Genomic DNA, 22,260 nt, shown 5'->3' on the forward strand with positions numbered 1-22,260 from the left:
GTCGATTTGGTTCGGGCTGTTCTGAAGCCAACCCGGATCTCTGTGCATCTGTGCATTCGCCTTCTGGGGAAAATGGTGGCCTCTTACGAGGCGATTCGGTACGGAAGAAACATAGAAACATAGAATTTGTCGGCACATAAGAACCACTTGGCCCATCTAGTCTGCCCCTTTTTTTTTTTTTAATATTATTTTTATCTCTAACCTTATTTGATCCTTATTTCTTTGTAAGGATATCCTTATGTCTATCCCATGCATGTTTAAATTGCTCTACTGTCTTAGCCTCTACCACCTCTGATGGGAGGCTATTCCACTTGTCCACTACCCTTTCTGTGAAATAATTTTTCCGCAAATTTCCCCTGAACCTCCCCCCCTCCAGTCTCAGTGCATGTCCTCGTGTCCTATTGCTTCTCTTCATTTGGAGAATGTTTCCCTCCTGGACTTTGTTAAGACCCTTGATATATTTGAAAGTTTCTATCATGTCCCCCCTTTCCCTTCTCTGCTCCAAACTATACATATTGAGATTTCTTAGTCTTTCTGGGTATGTTTTGTGATGTAGGCCATGCACCATTTTAGTTGCCCTCCTTTGTACAGTTTCTAATGTATTAATATCCTTTTGAAGATATGGCCTCCAGAACTGAATACAGTATTCTAGATGAGGCCGTACCAATGACCTATACAGTGGCATTATTACTTCTTCTTTCTGCTGCTGATTCCTCTCCCAATGCAGCCAAGCATCTGACTAGCCTTCCTCATTGCCTTGTTACATTGCTTACCTGCCTTTAAGTCATCTGAAATAGTGACTCCTAGATCCCTTTCCTCCTCAGTAGTTTCCAGTATAGTGCCATTAATACTGTATTTAGCTTTAGGATTTTTGAGACCCAAGTGCATGATTTTGCATTTTTTGGCATTAAACTGTAATTGCCAGACTCTTGACCATTCCTCTAGTCTACCTAGATCCTCAATCATTTGTTTTACCCCACCTGGTGTGTCTACCCTGTTGCATACCTTTGTGTCATCTGCAAAAAGGCATACTTTCCCTTTAATGCCATTTGCAATGTCACCAATAAAGAAGGTTTCATGCTAGGCCTTTCCAGCTAGATCTATTGGACAAATAATCCGGATCGCATCTTCACATGCACCAGAGGATCCGTCTGTCGCCAAGAGCAAGGATCTCCCTTCTGTGGTGGCTACAGACTTCTCAGCAGTTCCCAGTGTTCTCTTCGGGAAGATAGAAAGCAAAAACTCCTGCAGTGCACCAGATTCTTTGCTCTCCAGTGGCCAGCATCACCACTGGGAAGATGGCACTGGCCGGGGAGGAGGGACTCGCTTTCTGTTCAAGTGAGGTAGGAAGCGGGTTCCCTCCTCCACAGGGCCCCTCACCCATGTTAAAATGTCCGCACCCCCGCACCCCATGGAGCATGCAGCCCCGCAATTTTTATTAATTAATTTTACTAACGGGCGTCGTCACTCTCCCCTTTTTTAAGCCAGGCCCCCCTTTACCGGTGGCTCTCTACAGTTCTGGTCACATGCATATAAGCAGCTAAATCATGGAATTAACAGAGTAATCATCCATAGTGTCAGGGCATAGTCAGAATGCCAGTCATCCTGCTTCATGTGTACAACTCAACAGCTGTATCAGTGTAGAGCAAACACCTTAATCATGATCAAACTGTATATTTGGATGTTGCGGGCTTTTCTATCTTTTTGCATACTTAGGTGCATACACACGGTGCGATATATGTGCTTAGATTTTGACTATATAGTAAAAATCGTAAGAAAGGTTAGCACATATCGTACCGTGTGTATACAGTTTGCAATACCGAAGCATATTCCCGCGGGGTCGGTATCGCAAGAAAAAATAGACTGTGCAGGCATGACAGTTTTGACTGTATTGTGTACCTTCTAGTATCCAGTATAGTCAAAATTGTACATCGCCAAAATCGCATCATGTGTATAGTCAATATTTGTGGTTCTGGGCTCCGGGGAGTTCAAGGGAAATCATGTGTATGCACCTTACACTTATAAGCCCAGCACTACGTATGACCAGACTTCTAAGTGGGTGTGGCTTGTCTAATACTTTGAAGTGAATAAAGCGCCTGATAGTGTGCAAGTATAGAATAAAATTATTGGGATATAGAGAAACACTTAGCTTCCTTTATGATAAAATCTTCAGTCCGATGACCATTGTTGAGTTGAAGATATATGAAATACAGGTAAAAAAATAATAAAAACATAGTGCAACCTGTTTCAGTGCAGAGAATGATTGTTCATGTATACACTATGAATAAACTGTTCTAATAACTGTTGCAAGTTCCAAATAATCAATATAAATTGCTTTTATAAAAAACAATAATTTCACACAGTATTCCAAGTGACAAACGATTGGTATTGCACATACAAAATAAAGAACAATAGGCTTATCTGCCCACACACTGGGTCCAGAAAAAAACTTCCTTATTCACAGATATTCCTTATTCACAGATATTCCAAATGATAACCAGTTGGTAGACTAGGTAGCTTGTGGATTTCCCCTTGATGAAGTCCACAAGTTAGGACAAAACGCGTTGGGACTTGTGCCATCTGAACCCCTTTCATGGACAGATAAGCCTTCTTGTAACATATTTCTTGTACGTTTTCTACCTATTGGTTACCATTTGGAATATCTGTGAATAAGGAAATGATTGACGCTTGTGTGCAGCTTCCTTTGACACTGCCCAGAGCACAAACTCTGTGTTTGTCAGATTAAGATCTCATGGAGCCAGAGGAAAATAACTTGTTGCTACCTTCCTCTCAATCCATTTTTATTGGTAACAGAGCTTTTCGCTTTTTTATAAATTGTTCTTTAGTGCATGACTCTTCAGTGAGGAATCTCTGACAGTGACAGTGGAGTCATACACAGGGATGGGGGTCAGAATGCAGACAGCATGGAGGAGATATGCTCTGGAGCCATGTACCCTATGGAGAAGTAGACGTAGGGGCAGAGTTTGGGCACAGAAAGAAGCTGAGCTCCTATAATCAGCATGGTCTTAGCTCCTCCAATCCGAGTTCATGATATGATCCTCAGACCCCTGAGCTGAATGTCATGGGACTGACTGAGCACTATGAGAGTAGGGATAGACAATCAGTGGTTCCATATCTATCTACTGAATGCATATTTGTATTTATTATATTTAAAAAAAATTGGAAATAATATCAATCTTCTCCAGGATCAATATTATTGTCACACATGCGCAGTTTGGGAGTCAGGGAAAGGTTGTGCATGCGCAGTTAAAAGTAAAAAAAAAAAAAAAGAAAGAAAAGAATTGCATGCCCAGTGGAGAAGATGACGGGGAACAGGCAAGAAGATTGCTGGTAGCATCATGATTTTTAGATCATCCCTATTGATATATCCAGGGTCTCTATGTGAGAGCTATAGGGATCTCCCATGCCATTCTCTCCAAAATTAACCACAACGTACCCGATCTTATTTTCCCCAGGTGTGATTTCTTATGTGAGATAAAATAATCGGCATGTAATCTTTTTTATTTTTTATTTTTTTTATACAGACATGACTTTTCGTGGACAGGTCATATAACCTGCCTGATATGATATTGTTGCGAAGTCTAAATAATATTATTACACAGTTTCAAGAGTGTTTGATGTAGTGGGATAAATGGAATACTACTACCATTAGATTGGTATGTTACCTATATTACCAGGTTTCCCAGGACAGTCCTGATTTCTCAGTAGCCACATAGTTGTGGTTTATGCTGATTAGGGTGTATAGCCTGCCCTGTATTATCCTGCTATCCATTCAGGACTGTGCTGGCATGTGTCTGCATGATGGGACATACTATGAACAGTGTATTTATCATTGTAATGCATGGTACACCAATAGTGGATATGAGCAGGGGGTGTCCTCTATGTTTATGGCTGTGGTTTATAAATGTAAACTGTTGTCTAAAACAGCAAAACAATGGGCTGGCATAATGCAGACATACTACATTTAGAATTTTGGACTAGACTTTTACAGTAAAAAAACATACGTGGGGATCCCGAGAGCTTTCGTTCGCTTTGGGTGAAGCCTGATGTGACACAGAAGCTGCTAGATGTTGCAGAGTAATCCCTGATTTTTAAACCAGACAGACAATAAACAACTCCATAACATTCAGTACAGCAGCTTCTGTAGTGCCCATCTGTTTCAAAATAAGCCTATTTCTGCTTACTATGTGGAAAGCTTTGCTGACTGGCATTTGTCCTAGATTTGGTGCCTGTGTAACTGCAAACAACTCTGGTGCCACCTGCTGGAGTATATGATGTAAAGCAAACTAATTACAGTTTACTTAATGCTGCTATGCTACTTTAGTTTAAGTGGCTGATTATTAAATTGCTTCCTCTGGCTGACCTGCATTAAGCCAAATCCAAGTACTTAACTGGAGCTTCTCGATGAGCAGCCTGAAAACTACTGACTCAGGAGCATAAGCATACTGATACAGTATCTGTCCCTCCAAATGGAGTGTTTAGGGAGAGGCATATCGCCTGCCACAAATTGCATCTGGGGCAGAAACTGAGATCCCTCACAGCAGCACTTGAAGCAGGAGCTTTTAATTCATCCATCCTACGGCAGCCAATCTCTTTGGGCTGTACAGTAGAGCTGGCTGCTGCTAGCTCTACAGTCTAATCAAAGTCATTGGCTGCTGCAGGGTGAAACATTTAGAGCTTTACGTACCCAGCAGTGACCCACTGTCCCTGTAAGCTACTAATGTACTAACCAGACTGACTACCGCAGGTGCTGATACCTCTAATCTAAACCTGCAACACCTTTTTTTTTTTTAACTTAATTTATTCCACTTTTTATATCGCTCCTCGGGGTCTTTTTATCTCAGTTTTTTAATTTATCAACTGTTTGGAGATATGCGTTCTCAGTTACTGATATTTGTGGAACATGTGATCCCTCTGCCTTGTCTTATTTAATTCACATAAAGTATGTCTCATAGTTTGATATATATTTTTAAGAACTGTAGAAGAAGAAAATATGGATGATACCTTCAGTATTTGGAATGCAGCAGCGATGTTGGACACAATGGAGCAATGTTTTTTGTGCATCTGATTCGCACCTGACTGACACTGTGCACGCACGCACCTGACTGACACTGTGCACGCACGCACCTGACTGACACTGTGCACGCACGCACCTGACTGACACTGTGCACGCACGCACCTGACTGACACTGTGCACGCATGAACCTGACTGACACTGTGCATGCTCGCACCTGACTGACACTGTGCACTCTCGCAGCTGACTGACACTGCTCACGCACCTGACTGACACCGTGCACGCTCGCACCTGACTGACAGTGTGCACGCACGCACTTGACTGACACTGTGCACGCATGAACCTGACTGACACTGTGCACGCACGCACCTGACTGACACTGTGCACGCATGAACCTGACTGACACTGTGCACGCTCGCACCTGACTGACACTGTGCACGCATGAACCTGACTGACACTGTGCATGCTCGCACCTGACTGACACTGTGCACTCTCGCAGCTGACTGACACTGCTCACGCACCTGACTGACACCGTGCACGCTCGCACCTGACTGACACTGCTCACGCGCCTGACTGACAGTGTGCACGCACGCACCTGACTACACTGTGCACGCACGAACCTGACTGACACTGTGCACGCACGCACCTGACTGACACTGTGCACGCATGAACCTGACTGACATTGTGCATGCTCGCACCTGACTGACACTGTGCACTCTCGCAGCTGACTACACTGTGCACGCACGAACCTGACTGACACTGTGCACGCACGCACCTGACTGACACTGTGCACGCATGAACCTGACTGACATTGTGCACGCACGCACCTGACTGACACTGTGCACGCATGAACCTGACTGACATTGTGCATGCTCGCACCTGACTGACACTGTGCACTCTCGCAGCTGACTGACACTGCTCACGCACCTGACTGACACCGTGCACGCTCGCACCTGACTGACACTGCTCACGCACCTGACTGACAGTGTGCACGCACGCACCTGACTGACAGTGTGCGCGCATGCACCTGACTGACAGGGTTGCAAGCACGCACCTGACTGACAGTGTGCACGCACGCACCTGACTGACAGTGTGCACGCACGCACCTGACTGACCGTGTGCACGCACGCACCTGACTGACCGTGTGCACGCACTTACCTGACTGACAGTGTGCACGCACGCACCTGACTGACAGTGTGCACGCACGCACCTGACTGACACTGTGCACGCTCGCACCTGACTGACATTGTGCACGCACGCACCTGACTGACAGTGTGCATGCACCTTACTCACACTGCGCACGCACGCTCCTGACTCACACTGCGCAAGCACGCACCTGACTCACTGCGCGCACACCTAACGCACCTGACTTGCACCACCCACGCATTCTGATTTTGTTCCTACAGAGTCACAGCACAAATTTAGACGTACAGTAGCAGAAATGTAAAGGTATTCCTGGACGTTGACTGGGAGGTAAAAGGGGTGGCTAAACAGATGTGTCATATGGGAGTGCCGTATTGCGACTGATGTAACATCTGAAGATGCTTCAAATGATATTTCAGCGTGTAACAGTGACGGTGGGCAGCATTTGCATAAAGTCGAAGACCCCACAGTGGTAAAAGACACAGACATGTCAGTATCGGGAACTGTACAGTATGTTAAAATAATATCTATAAATAAAAATACAGCCAAGAGTAGACATAGTACAGAGGGTATGTGAAGTCTATCATATGAAGGAGAAAGCACATTAATTTCTCAATATAATGATACGAGCGCTAAATAGTTCCGAAGTACTACAACATGCAGGGTAGTCTTAAATAGGACCAAACACAAAAATAGGGCTTAGCTTTTAGAAACCCTTCATCCTGCCCTATGACCTCCACAGGAGGGAAGTCACATGGCTAACTTGCCAAACAGAATGTCTTAGCTGGTCTGTGCTTTGTCACTCCACCTCTGATCCCTCTGCTGTAAGTCATCATACTAGACCTGTAAAAGGTGCAGAGAAAGATACCTGGGAGCGGTGCACAGGGCAGCCAACAGAGTGTCATTAACATACAGAGGTTTTTTTTACAGTAAGTTTTATAATGATTACTCAGTTAAAAAAACAAACCACGTTTCCCCAGGTGTCATCTTCTTAAGGCGGCACATACTTCCACACTAATATCACTTTATTACAAAAAGTATGCTTATATAGCACAACATTTTATGATTGATTTGTATGTATTACATACTGGTATGTATAGATAGTTTTATGCACAGTGGCCACATTGCGGGTTTGGAAATAAATGTGGATCTCTGTCTGTAGTTGACTACATGAACGAGGGTGGTTCAATAAGTAGGTAACAAGACCTCTCAGATGTGTAATGTTCTCTATTGCAATCTAATTTCCCACCAGGCCAGAGCAGGTAGACTACCGCTACCCCTGGAGGGCATTAAGGGCCCCATACACTACAACGATATGTCTCAGGCTGAAGTCGGATGCAGATTCCCTTGAACTCCCCTGGGACTTTCCTGGGAGTGATGCCATATGATTTTGTACTTTTGTGCTATTTTTGCATAAGATATATCGCATGCGATTGATGAAGCCGCTATACATCGCATGCAATATATCGTATGGCATACAATTGTACCATGAGATATATCTGATGGGCTGGATAGAGGGCTATGGGGGTTGGGAGTGTCCTGAGAATGCCAGTCAAACTTCCCTGTGATACATCGCATGCGATATATCACATGCACAAAAAACACACTTTTTTTCATCCGATTCCATCCAGTTCCGATATATCATTAGTGCAGCACCAATGACCTAGGGCATCCTATCCGACAGCCACGCGGACGTGCATCAGATTGGATACGATCTAAAACACATACGATTGTACACAATCTCATACAATATATCAGACGGATATATCAGAATTGTATTAAATAGTACTAGTGTATGGGGCCCTTTAGCAGGTGCTTTTCAATAATCCAAAGAGATGAAAATCACTCAGTGCCATGTCAGGACTGTAAGGAGGATGGTCCAGTATGGTCCAATGGTCGCTCCAATGGTAGAGCCAAATCACCTCAACGTCTGTCTTCCTGCTCGCAGCTGACGGTGAAGTTCAGCAAGTCGTCATGTCCTGGCTTCGAGTGCTTGACACTGATTTCTTCTATGGCGGGATAGATGCATTGGTGTACTGTTGGAACAAATGCTTAGACAAGTATCGGGATTAAGTGGAAAAATAGTCTGTACCAAGGCCATACTATTTATTATTTATTGAATACATTAACGCAATGAGAGATCTTGTTCCCTTATTTATTCAACCACCATCGAATTTGGCTGCACCGCCCTTATACATTTGCTTTAAAAGTAGTTGTCATCACTATTAGTACTCCTTTGCACCAGCCCCATCCTTGGCACAAAAGATCTATTTGACATCATCTGGATTTATGCATATGATCACCTTTGAATAGCCCACAAAATTGTCTTCATGCCCATGGCAGGTTTAATCTATGTGCGAATATCTAGTCTCCAGTGATTTTAGCAATTGTGCATGATTGGGGCCTGCATATGTAACTTTGAGCAACTATGGGCGATTCAGGGTCGTATGAATCTCAGCCGCATCTCCACTTTAGTCCGAGTTGGTGTAACTGGGCAGATCTATCCTAAACTCTGACTTCAGTGGCACATGCAACGGGTGGGGATTCTGAGTATCCAGAAATCCCCCCTGACCCGGACCATCTGGCGATACTCTAACTAGAGCACAGAGGGCAGAGAGGCGAGGTCGTGGGTCAGAGAGCTTCTGTCACTGCTGAGTGCAGTACTGTCTACTTCCACTAGATGTCCCCATCTCCATTGTGCTGTCGGATCTGCTGACCCTGAACTGACAGCTGAGGAGTGACATATAAGAGCAGGACACTCGGTACAGATAGAGTGGGAAACAGTCCTGAGAGGGATTCCAGAGAACCCGTTGTGGAGCTCTGCAGAAATACCAGGAGGATCCTACAGAGGAACTAAATTTTGTTTTTGTGTGTGATCTGTCTGTCTATCTTTCTATCTATCTATATGTGGGGGGTGGTTTGTGTATTATATATACACATACGGAACCCCTCACTACAAATTCTGCGTTTGCCCCTGGACTTGTATGCAACTCTGTTTTGCTTCAAGTTTAAGCAAGTAAACCTATGCGTTAACTATTATTTTTTCTGGGACCCTACTGTAGTTTGTTCCTCATTTTAACACACTTACTATGTTTGATTGTGGTTATTAGTAGAAAGGTATTGAGACTGTAAACCCATCTAACTACTGCACACATCTCTACTAAGGATACAGGTGATACACCTGTGGAACACCACTGCCCTGCCATTCAGCAAAGCCTGCCTTGGAGCCGCCTGTGGGAGCCCAGCCCGTTCATTGCCGCCTGGAGAACTTAGCCCCATTCATCTGCACACCCGCATAAGACCCAGACGCATCCATTCCGGCCCGGCGGTGAGAGCGTTGCTGCCTCCTCATCAGCAGGTTCGGCATGGACATACACACAGAGATCGCTTCAGGCTTTCTCATCACTGCCGCATACTGCCGCCCAGGGAAGTAAGCTATCAGTCAGCTCACCTACACCACTGGCCGTCATGCTCCGGTGCCACAATATACCTGCCTGTGACAATCGGTGACACGGAGGCGGATTAGTCTGCAGCGGTCCGGTGGCGGGGATCCATTTGGGCTTTCTGCACTCAGCGGCACGGACTCCGCACATCACCGAGGCTCTGGTGCTCTAATTTCCCTGGCCAACGGGTTAGGACCAGGGAGCAGATTCATTCAGCTCCTGCCCGGTGATTACGTGCATACACATCCATTGAAATCCTGCCGGCCAAACACCGGCTGATCGGCGAACGTTGCCCTGGGCTCCATGCAGCATTGTTTCATCAATACAGCCGTGAGTGACCTCGAATGCACTGGCATTTACATCTTATATTTCAACCTGTGATATATGCACACTTACTGAATATTGAACTCATTACTCTCCTTTTGGGGTTGTCAGTAATTGAACTTTTAATTTCTGTTATAATTAGTGTCCAAGCTACGCGCTGGACGTCTAGCTATATAACTATATATTAGCATTATTGTTATGTTTTAACATTGTACTATACCCCCGGGAGGTTGTTGTATTTTATATTTTATATTTTCAAATAAATGTCTCCAACTGCTTGACTGTTAAGCACTACTTGGTTCTGTTTATTACACATCTCTACTTACCCCATATTAAAGGATGCCCTACATTCTCAGAACTACTATCCTTATCCCAAACCTTCCAATGGTCCCACATTTAGCAGGACAGTCCCGTTTTCCTAGGGCTGTCATGCTGTCCTACCTGCGTGCTGCAGTATCTCTCGGTCAGGCAGGGAGTTGGAGCACACAGAGCAGCGGGTAAGCAGCAAGTGAACAGATGGCATGTGCGTGGCATCTATTCACAGTGTACGGTGAGCCTGTGGGCAGCCCAGCATCTTGGAGATTTGCTGCCCATGCCCCACAGTGAAGGGAAAGGGGGTGCCGTGAAGCTCCACTCCTTCAGCATGCGCATGGTCACGCTCCGACCATTGTTGGGAGGTATGCTTACACACATTAGCAAGTCACACATTACACTCTATCCCATGTATTGTCATCATTATTATCCTACATATACAGATGTGTCTTCATAGACCTAGCCTAAATACGCTATACGGCCTGGCGCGAGCATCTTTTTTGCTTGAATGTCAGTCTTGGTCACAGTCACGTGTGACAAAACCACTTCATGAGACTACACTGATTACTTTGATATGCGACACTTGTATATGTGTGTGCAAAGAAGTCTGAAAACAAAGCACAATGGCGCTCTGCATGAACAAAAGCCAAGGCTGCTGAATTGTAATACTTGTACAGAGTCGTAACAGCTGTACAAATGTCACACATCAGATCAGTGCATGCCAGCAATGCAGTGGTGCAGCTCCCAGTTGCTTTACATAAGCGAGTAAGATGCACTGAGCAAGAAAGATGCTTGGAGCGTCCAAATCGCCCGTGACCTGGCACGCAGGGAGGGACTGTTTGGTGCATCTGAAGCCACATTGTATAAGGACACTTCTGTAGTATGCAATATCCACTTTCAACAATAGTAACTTTACAGTACATTAGTACTGAAAGGAGAAAATCAAATGGAGGAATAATAAGACTTAAGACAGAGAGTGAGCATTTGGTGGAGGGAAAAAAGGCAATAGCAGATTACCTAAATAATTATTTTTGCTCAGTATTTACTGCAGAAGGAGAAGGGAAGATGCCACAGTTAAGTTGCAAGGACATTCATAAAAATAAGGTAGATGAAAGTACATTTACAGAGGAGAAAGTCCTAACAGAACTTTCAAAACTAAAAGTGGATAAATCAATGGGGCCAGATGGGACACACCAAAGAATACTAAAAGAGCTAATAGATGTGCTGGTGACACCTTTAACAGAATTATTTAATCAGTCACTAAATACAGGTGCCATTACAGAGGACTGGAAAAAAGCAAATGTAGTTCCACTGCACAAAAGTGGAAGCAAGGAAGAAGCAAGTAACTACAGACCAGTAAGCCTAACATCAGTAGTTTGGAAAGTAATAGAAAAACTATTAAAAGAAAGAGTTGTGGAATATCTTAAATCAAACAACTTACAGGATCCAAAACAGCATGGATTTACTGGTGGGAGATCATGCCAAACAAATCTTATTGACTTTTTTGACTCTGTGATGAAAATAATAGATCAAGGGGGAGCTGTAGATGTAGCATATCTCAACTTTAGTAAGGCATTTGACACTGTCCCACATCGCAGACTGCTAAATAAACTTGAAAGCATGGGGGTGGTATATAAAACATTTAAATGGATAAGAACCTGGTTGCAGGATAGAAAACAGACAGTTGTAGTAAATGGAGTGCAATCTATGGAGGGAAAATTTACCAGTGAAGTACCCTAGGGATCTGTACTTGGACCAGTTCTCTTTAATATATTTATTGGTGACATTGCAAATGCTATTGAAGGGAATGTATGCCTTTTTGCAGATGATACAAAGATATGCAACAGGGTAGACACACCGGGAGGGGTAAAACAAATGATTGATAACCTAGCTAGGCTTGAGAAATGGTCAAGAACATGGCAACTACAGTTTAATGCTAAAAAAATGCGAAATCATGCACTTGGGTCTCAAAACACCAAAGGCTAAATATAGTATCAAGGGTACTATAATGGAAACTACTGAGGAGGAAAGGGATTTAGGAGTGACTATTTCAAGTGACTTAAAGGCAGGAAAGCAATGCAACAAAGCAATGAGAAAGGCAAGTCAGATGCTTGGTTGCATAGGGAGAGGAATCAGTAGCAGGAAAAAATAAGTAATAATGCCACTGTATAGGTCACTGGTACGGCCCCATCTGGAATACTGTGTCCAGTTCTGGAGACCATATCTCCAGAAGGATATAAATACATTAGAGAGTGTACAAAGAAGGGCAACTAAAAGGGTGTGTGGCCTACATCACAAAACTTACCCTCAAAGGCTAAAAATAGGATTTTAATTACCTACCGGTAAATCCTTTTCTCGTAGTCCGTAGAGAATACTGGGGTCTATTTAGTACCATGGGGTATAGACGGGTCTACTAGGAGCCATGGGCACTTTAAGAATCTGATAGTATGGACTGGCTCCTCCCTCTATTCCCCTCCTACCAGACTCCGTTTAGAAAATGTGCACGGAGGAACCTCCTGAAGAGTTTTCTACACTTATTTTATATGTTTGTTATTTTCAGGCAGGGTTGGATGGCACCAGCCTGCCTGCTTCGTGGGACTTAGGGGGAAGGGGGATGGGGACGGGCCAACCTCTTGAAGGGTTCATGGTCCCGTTCCCTGCTGACAGGACACTGAGCTCCTAAGGGACCTATTCGCAAGTCCATCACGGCGAGCGTACAGTCCCGCAGCACGCCGCCACCCCTAACAGAGCCAGAAGAGTGAAGAGTAGTGAGTACTGAGCCGACATCCCAGCTAGCGGGGCGCGGCCATTATGGCGGCATGAGGGTATGGAGACACACGGCTTCTAAACGGGGTGGAATACGTCTCCGGACACAGTACACAACTGCATCCCCGTATAGAGTACCCATACTGGCACAACATTTTTAAAACAGTTCTCTCCATTTTAAGCACCAGATTCCTCAGCCAGTATAAAAAAAAGCGGGAAGACTGCGTGCCAATGAAGGGGTGGGGCTTCACTGTGAGAGGATCCAGCAGCTCACCAGCGCCATTTTCCCTCTGCAGTGGACACAGACGCTGACAGGACAAGGATGCGCAGCTCCTCCAGTGTGACTCCAAACATATTATGTCAGGCAAAGATTGTGTGAAATGCTAAAAGATCTTTAAATGTATAGTATGGAGGAGAGAAAGGAAAGGGGATATGATAGAAACTTTCAAATATATCAAGGGTCTTAACAACCTTCTTCAAAGGAAGAGAAGTATTAGAACTCGAGGACATACACTGAAACTGGAGGGAGGCAGGTTCAGGGGAAATTGAAGGAAAAATTACTTCACAGAAAGGGTAGTGGATAAGTGGAATAGCCTCCCATCAGAGGTGGTAAAGGCTAAGACTGTAGAGCAATTTAAACATGCTTGGGATAGACATATGAATATCCTTACAAAGAATTAAGGTTTAAAAAAGGGTTGAGATTACCTAAAGGATAAAAAAAGGGGCAGACTAGATGGGCCAAGTGGTTCTTATCTGCCGTCAAATTCTCTGTTTCTATTTATGTTTCTAGTAAATCTACACAGTACTAGGCTCTGTCACTGACCTGGGTTGGGGATTTTGTGGACTCGGGGGTTCTTCCGATGGTCGGGAAAAGGAACCACAGGTGGGTCGGAGCAGGGATGGTCGGATATAGGATTTCCTCATACAAGACTCTGATAGTTAGGTTTGGTGAAAGAATGCTGAGGAACTTTATTAAGGGAAGGGAGCAATACAGCGGCACATGAAAGAAAGTGAACTTGTGGGCAATGTCAAAAAGTTACTGGAGAATTCGTGAGCAATGTTCAACTGATGATTGAAGAATTTGTGAGCGATGTTTGTTTAAAGACACTGATAAATGAAGAACTTGTGAGCGATGGTAAATGACACTGAAGAATTTGTGAGCGATGTTTAAAAGACACAGATGAATGAAGAACTTGTGAGCGATGGTGAAAGACACTGAAGAATTTGTGAGCGATGTTTAAAGACACTGATGAATGAAGAACTTGTGAGCGATGATGAAAGACACTGAAGAATTTATGAGCGATGTTAAAAGACACTGATGAATGAAGAACTTGTGAGCGATGGTGAATGACACTGAAGAATTGGTGAGCGATGTTTAAGGACACTGATGAATGAGGAACTTGTGAGCGATGGTGAATGACACTGAAGAATTGGTGAGCGATGTATAAGGACACTGATGAATGAGGAACTTGTGAGCGATGGTGAATGACTCTGAACGCTGGAAACACTAAAGTTGGTTCGGCCCGCAGGCCTTGCTGAATCCAGGGAGCGCTGGCAACTGCACTGCAGAGGAACACACTAGTTGCTCGGATCACTGGAGACTGTGCTGCAGGAAGGCACCCTGAATGCTAGATGCACTGGAGTATAGCTACTGGGAAACACACTGCGTACGGGAGCTCTGGCATCCACTTCAGAAAAGAGACAATACTCAGGCGCCGAGGCTCTGCCCGGCGTCCGGTTTTGAATCTCCCGCCTCTATTGGATCGGTGAAGCGGGTTCGTGACATCACCTGCTCCCACCCCACGTGACGCCGGCTGTCATGGCAGCGCCCACACTCCGGGGAAACGCCGGGAGCCGCGCCAGCCAGACGCCGGGACCCGAGGCCTGCCGGAGACGAGGACCGCCAAACAGACCAGCAGCCACGCAGGGGTAAGCGCGGCGGCCGCTGCCCCTGGCGTGTGACAGTACCCCCTCCTCCAGGAGTGGCCCCTGGACACTTCCCGGGCTTTGTTGGATGTCTGGAATGGAAGATCCGCACCAGTCGGGGGGCCGTAACATCAGTAGCTTTGACCCAGCTCCTCTCCTCAGGGCCATAACCCTTCCATTCCACCAAGTACTGCAGATTCTTGTGAAGATAACGAGAGTCAAGAATAGCTTTAATTTCAAATTCCGTTCCGGCTTCAGCCTCTACAGAGGTTGGCCTAGGTGACTCTGAATGGAACCGATTTAAAATAAGGGGACGAAGAAGAGAAACATGGAAGGAATTTGGTACCCGAAAGTGGGAAGGCAAACCCAATTTGCAGACAACCGGGTTCAGAACTTGCAACACGGGATAAGGACCAATGAACCTCGGGGCAAACTTCATAGCGGGCACTCTTAAACGGAGATTGCGGGTAGAGAGCCATACTCTATCACCAACTTTGTATTGGGGAGCTGCCCGTCGCTTCCTATCTGCAAAGAATTTGTAGCGGCTGGAGATTTTCTTGAGGTTAACGTGAACCCTACTCCAGATTTGACTGAAGTGCCGAAGAGTAGAAGCTGCAGCAGGAACATCTTCTGGAGGACAGACGGGTAATTTTGGAACTTGAGGATGGAATCCATAATTAATGAAGAATGGGGACTCACCAGTGGAAGAGTGGTACAAATGATTATGGGCAAACTCGGCCCAGGGCAACAGTTCCACCCAATCATCTTGCGAAGGAGAGAGATAAACGCGGAGAAACGTCTTTAAATCTTGATTAACGCGTTCAGTTTGCCCATTGGTCTGAGGATGGTAGGCAGATAAAAACTTAAGTTTTATTTGTAAGGCTGAACAGAGAGCCCTCCAGAGTCTTGCAGTGAACTGCACCCCCCGATCAGAGACTATTTCCTGAGGTAACCCATGCAGGCGGAAGTGTTCACGGATAAATAATAAAGCCAATTTGGGAGCTGACGGTAACCCGGTCAAAGGAACAAAATGTGCCATTTTAGAAAAGCGGTCAATAATCACCCACACGGTATTGTGACCCTTGGAGAGGGGCAGTTCGGTGACAAAGTCCATAGAGATATGGGTCCAAGGCCTCTTAGGAATGGACAGTGGATGAAGCAACCCTGCAGGAGGCAGACGAAGAATTTTGTGCTGTGCACATTAAGGACATGAGTTGACATAATCTTGTATGTCCTTCTTCATAGTGTCTCACCAGTATGACCTTCGTAGAAACTCCCACATTTTTTGAACTCCAGGATGACCGGAAAACTTGGAGCTATGAGCCCACTGCAACAACTTCGGTCGAAATTCAGCTGGTACAGATATTCTCCCAGGAGGAGGACCCAAAGCGGTGGGAGCTGCCGAAATAGAAACTGGACTGAGAATCAAAGCCTTTCCAACGCAGTTCTCCTCATCTGAAGCCGTCAAGGAACGAGATAAAGCATCAGCTTTGGTGTTAAGCGTCCCGGACTGGTACTTAATGACAAACGAGAATCGAGTGAAGAAGAGTGCCCATCTAGCTTGACGGGGATTCAAGCACTGGGCTGTCTTGAGATACAGCAAGTTCTTGTGATCGGTATAAATCGTAATTAGGTGTTTAGCACCTTCCAATAGATATCTCCATTCTTCCAGGACAGATTTTATTGCCAAGAGTTCCTGGTCTCCGATGGTGTAGTTTCGTTCAGCAGAAGAGAACTTGCGAGAATGGAAACCACATGGATGTAACTTCCCGTCAGAGGAGTACTGTGAAAGCACGGCACCGATGCCGACCGAGGAAGCATCGACCTCCAAGAAGAATGGTTTTGAAAAATTTGTTTGCTGGAGTACCGGAGCGGACATAAAGGCTGCTTTCAACTGGGCGAATGCTGCTACAGCTTCAGAAGACCAGTGACTTGGGTTAGACCCCTTTTTGGTTAGAGCAGTAATAGGTGCCACAATGGTAGAAAATCCCTTTATGAATTTCCGGTAGTAATTCGCAAAACCCAGAAATCTTTGTACCGCTTTCAAAGAAAGAGGCTGAGTCCAGTCCCGAATAGCAGTCAGTTTTTCCGGATCCATGCGAAGCTCCGTACCTGAGATGACGTAACCCAGAAATGGAATTGAAGGAACCTCAAAGGTACATTTGGAGATCTTACCGTAGAGATGATTCCTTCGTAGACGAAGAAGTACCTCCTTGACCTGAATTCTATGCTCAGTGAGATCCTTAGAAAATATCAGAATGTCATCCAAGTATACCACTACACTTAGGTATAACATATCTCGGAAGATTTCATTCACAAAACCTTGGAAGACGGCAGGGGCATTACTGAGCCCAAACGGCATTACCAGATATTCGTAATGCCCGTCCCTGGTATTGAAGGCCGTCTTCCATTCGTCCCCCTGTCGATTATGAATCAAATTATAAGCTCCCCTTAAGTCGAGCTTCGTGAAGACATGGGCTCCGCGAACCCTATCAAATAGTTCTGTGATGAGCGGCAAAGGATATTTGTTCTTAATGGTGATCTCATTTAAGCCGCGGTAGTCAATGCATGGTCTCAACCCTCCGTCCTTCTTCTTCACAAAAAAGAAGCCTGCTCCCGCCGGGGAAGTAGAGGGGCGAATGAATCCTTTCTGCAGATTAGACTTGATATAGTCCGACATGGCTTGGGTCTCGGGCAATGACAAAGGATAAATGCGCCCCCGGGGTGGCATCTTCCCTGGGATGAGCTCAATGGGACAGTCCCAGGGTCTATGGGGTGGTAACTGATCGGCCGCCTGTTCCGAAAACACGTCTGCAAACTCCCGATAGGCCTCCGGAATGAGCTCCTCATCGACTTGGAAGATACACGGAGCGGGTAGACAGGAGTGAGACAATTAGAATGACAGAATGAACTCCAAGATACTATTTGTGACGTCTTCCAGTCGACGTGAGGGTTGTGTACTTTAAGCCAAGGAAGACCAAGAACCAGATGTTCTTGATGTAGAGCTCCAACCTGCAGTTTGATTGGCACTGTGCGACTTGAAATAAGACCATTAGAAATTTGGGTACCATTGATGGCAGTCAGCGTAATAGGTCGTTCGACGGATTGTAACTGTAAACCCAGTTTTTGGACGCAAGAAAGAGAAACAAAATTCCCTGCAGCCGCAGAGTCCAGCAAGGCCTTAACAGGTTTGGCTATAGACCCAGAAAACAGAGACACGGAGAGTAAACAGTCCACTGTCGGAGAAGGTTTAGATGTAACCTCTAACTCGACTCCTCCGGAACAAGCTAGGACTGCCTGTTTCCCGGACGGGACTTACAAAACTTGAGAAAGTGATCCGCAGCTCCACAGTAGAGGCAGAGTCTACCCTCACGACGGCGCTGTCGTTCTTCCGGGGACAGCCGAGATCGATTAATTTGCATAGGTTCGTCTGGACTTGGGGTGATCGTTTGCTTAGTCGGGAGAGACCGGAATCTGGATCGTTCTGTCCAACTACGTTCACCACCTCGTTCCTGCATACGAAGATCCACCTTTACACAGAGTGAGATCAACTCTTCTAAGGAATCTGGCAAGTCCCTAGTGATCAGCTCGTCCTTTAGACGGTCAGAGAGCCCATTCCAGAAAGCGGCCCGGAGAGCATCATTATTCCAGCGCAGTTCCGAGGCTATGGTTTGGAAATGAATCGCATACTGTCCCACTGAACGGGAGCCTTGTCGGACTCGGAGCAAATCCGAAGAAGCAGCGGTCGTTCTGCCGGGCTCATCGAAGATCCTACGGAATGACGTGATGAAATGGTGTAACTGGAAACCAACGGGTCAGAACGCTCCCATAACGGAGACACCCAATCCAACGCTGAACCTTCAAGCAAGGAAATAATGTACGCCACCTTGGACCGATCTGTGGGGAAGTTGTGTGAGAGAAGTTCAAACCTCGCATTGGTTGAGAAAACCACGGCAATTCTTTGGATTCCCATTATAGCGAAAAGGAGTGGGAAGCTGAAGGCGTGACCTGGTTCCAGACAGGGATTGAACATTACTAGGGACAACCACAGGAGCGGGTACTGGAGCTGGAGCCGGAACTACTGAAGCCAGAGAAGCCTGAATTTGATCCAGCCGACCAGATAACTCCTGGAGATACTGCATCACTTGGCTTTGTGCCATCTCCTGGCTTTGAACTCGAGAAACCAGATTCTGGATGGCGCTTGCCTCTGGGTTCCGATCCCCCGGGTCCATGGGGCCTGAGTATACTGTCACTGACCTGGGTTGGGGATGTTGTGGACTCGGGGGTTCTTCCGATGGTCGGGAAAAGGAACCACAGGTGGGTCGGAGCAGGGATGGTCGGATATAGGATTTCCTCATACAAGACTCTGATAGGTTTGGTGAAAGAATGCTGAGGAACTTTATTAAGGGAAGGGAGCAATACAGCGGCACATGAAAGAAAGTGAACTTGTGGGCAATGTCAAAAAGTTACTGGAGAATTCGTGAGCAATGTTCAACTGATGAATGAAGAATTTGTGAGCGATGTTTAAAGACACTGATAAATGAAGAACTTGTGAGCGATGGTAAATGACACTGAAGAATTTGTGAGCGATGTTTAAAAGACACAGATGAATGAAGAACTTGTGAGCGATGGTGAAAGACACTGAAGAATTTGTGAGCGATGTTTTAAAGACACAGATGAATGAAAAACTTGTGAGCGATGGTGAAAGACACTGAAGAATTTGTGAGCGATGTTTAAAGACACTGATGAATAAAGAACTTTTGAGCGATGATGAAAGACACTGAAGAATTTGTGAGCGATGTTTTAAAGACACAGATGAATGAAGAACTTGTGAGCGATGGTGAAAGACACTGAAGAATTTGTGAGCGATGTTTAAAGACACTGATGAATAAAGAACTTTTGAGCGATGATGAAAGACACTGAAGAATTTGTGAGCGATGTTAAAAGACACTGATGAATGAAGAACTTGTGAGCGATGGTGAATGACACTGAAGAATTGGTGAGCGATGTTTAAGGACACTGATGAATGAGGAACTTGTGAGCGATGGTGAATGACACTGAAGAATTGGTGAGCGATGTATAAGGACACTGATGAATGAGGAACTTGTGAGCGATGGTGAATGACACTGAAGAATTGGTGAGCGATGTTTAAGGACACTGATGAATGAGGAACTTGTGAGCGAAGGTAAATGACACTGAACGCTGGAAACACTAAAGTTGGTTCGGCCCGCAGGCCTTGCTGAATCCAGGGAGCGCTGGCAACTGCACTGCAGAGGAACACACTAGTTGCTCGGATCACTGGAGACTGTGCTGCAGGAAGGCACCCTGAATGCTAGATGCACTGGAGTATAGCTGCTGGGATACACACTGCGTATGGGAGCTCTGACATCCACTTCAGAAAAGAGACGATACTCAGGCGCCGAGGCTCTGCCCGGCGTCCGGTTTTGAATCTCCCGCCTCTATTGGATTGGTGAAGCGGGTTCGTGACATCACCTGCTCCCTGCCCACGTGACGCCGGCTGTCATGGCAGCGCCCACGCTCCGGGGAACCGCCGGGAGCCGCGCCAGCCAGACGCCGGGACCCGAGGACCGCCGGAGACGAGGACCACCAAACAGACCAGCAGCCACGCAGGGGTAAGCGCGGCGGCCGCTGCCCCTGGCGTGTGACAGGCTCCAGCAGGATGCAGGTAGGTTGCTGGCATCAGGATCCCGGTGGTCAGGATACAGACGTCGCAATCCCAACCGCTGACAATACCGCCAGCCGGAATCCCGGCCAATTTACCCAACAATCAAACAGGGAAAACCACAGATTTGCCATCATTTGCTTTTGTTGCAACTTTGTTATGTAACATTCGTAGCTCTGTCCAGCTGCCTCCCTCACACCCACCCTCCTGTCACCCGTCATATTCTATCGTGTAACAGTTTAATGTGAAACCAATGTCAGTCATTATACTGTTATGTCGTAGGCAATGACCATGTTATCTGATCACAAGTATTCTGTATATAATTTAAGTTTCAGTGGTTGAGAAATGTCCCTAGTTTCCAGCATTTCAGGATGGTTCAGTTTTATACTATCAACTAATCCCACACATAAAGTTATTAGATGTTATACTATTGCTTACAATATTTCAAGTTACTGTATCAAATATATTGCATTGTTGATTAAATATAAAACATTATATATATATATATATATATATATATATATATATATAAAATTATTTTTTATTTTTTTCTTATTGTTTGCTTTGTGTTTTTCTTAGGACAACATGCATCTCGGCCTCTATCCCCGGAGGAAATCAGAAGACGGAGATTAAACCGCTTTGATAGATGACACTTAAGGCTATTTTCGTCTGTTGCTTATTCTTATTAAAGGAAGCAGACATTTGCAATGTATTTTTTTAAACCTATTTTTAATGTATGTTAATATTGTATATTTTTTTACGGACGCTTTATATTGGTATTAATTAGGGCTCCTCAAGGCACATTGCAGTCTGGCAAAGGCAACAATGCATAAGAAAAGGATTGGAAGGAAAATATAGTGGCCAAAAATATCTCCATGTTTTAGGTCATATAGAACAGTGTAAATGCCCAGACTCGTGCCTTCCAGACGCTCTGTTATGGGAAACCACGTTTCTTGTCGCACTTTCACCAAAGGAATATACAAATGTAGATGCACAAGAATGACATGTAATAATGACGCAATGTCCTCTTACTCTTCTGAGGCTAAAGCTAGTGGTATTGGAAGTAAAAAAGCTGAAGCATTTACATTAACAAAGTTGGTAGTACTAAAATGTTAGTAGGTTGGGATTTAAAGTGATGTTTTTACTCTCAACTGAGTTCATATCCAGCCGCATGCAGAAGGCTGCACAGATCACTTTGAGGTTTGGAGGGGGCTAATTCCAAACACCGGAATTTTGGTACATTTCTTGTTATTTACAAAGTAAACAATATGCACGAATAAAAATGTGTTGCTCAACTGCTAAGTTTGCAGTTTGTTAATTACTTTTTTGTTTTGTTTTAACAGTATTTAGTTATCTAGATGTCATTTTATGCTGGCTCAGTGGCTCCTACACTGCAAGGTACCAGTGAGTAACTATAAGTAATAGACAAACCCCACATTATGTAATGTAGTTTGTGCATTAGGCAAGAAACTATAAAGGAAACCTTTTCTGTTTTGTGTTATTGTATTATTATTTCTCCAAAGATGCAAGCTGGAATGGGAATTCTTTAGTTGCCACTATGTATGCTGCACAGCACAGATGGTGGCTTTTGTGTGTCAGTGAGTGAATGCAGGATGAGATAATGCGGT

The 22,260-nt window shown here is 45.1% G+C and overlaps 1 protein-coding gene across 2 annotated transcripts in view; it reads left to right on the top strand.

Moving 5' to 3' along the window:
- Positions 1 to 21,934, top strand: part of RHBDD1 (rhomboid domain containing 1) — a 292,572-nt gene extending 270,638 nt beyond the window's left edge. For both annotated transcript variants that reach the window (XM_063916025.1, XM_063916024.1), the window contains one exon: positions 21,212 to 21,934. In XM_063916025.1, the coding sequence (XP_063772095.1) occupies positions 21,212 to 21,282 (71 nt within the window). In that variant the 3' untranslated portion in view covers positions 21,283 to 21,934. The remainder of the gene's footprint in view (positions 1 to 21,211) is intronic.
- The last annotated feature ends 326 nt before the right edge of the window (positions 21,935 to 22,260 follow it).

This window comes from Pseudophryne corroboree, chromosome 4 (genome assembly GCF_028390025.1).
Source record: "Pseudophryne corroboree isolate aPseCor3 chromosome 4, aPseCor3.hap2, whole genome shotgun sequence".
NCBI classification, from domain to species: domain Eukaryota; kingdom Metazoa; phylum Chordata; class Amphibia; order Anura; family Myobatrachidae; genus Pseudophryne; species Pseudophryne corroboree.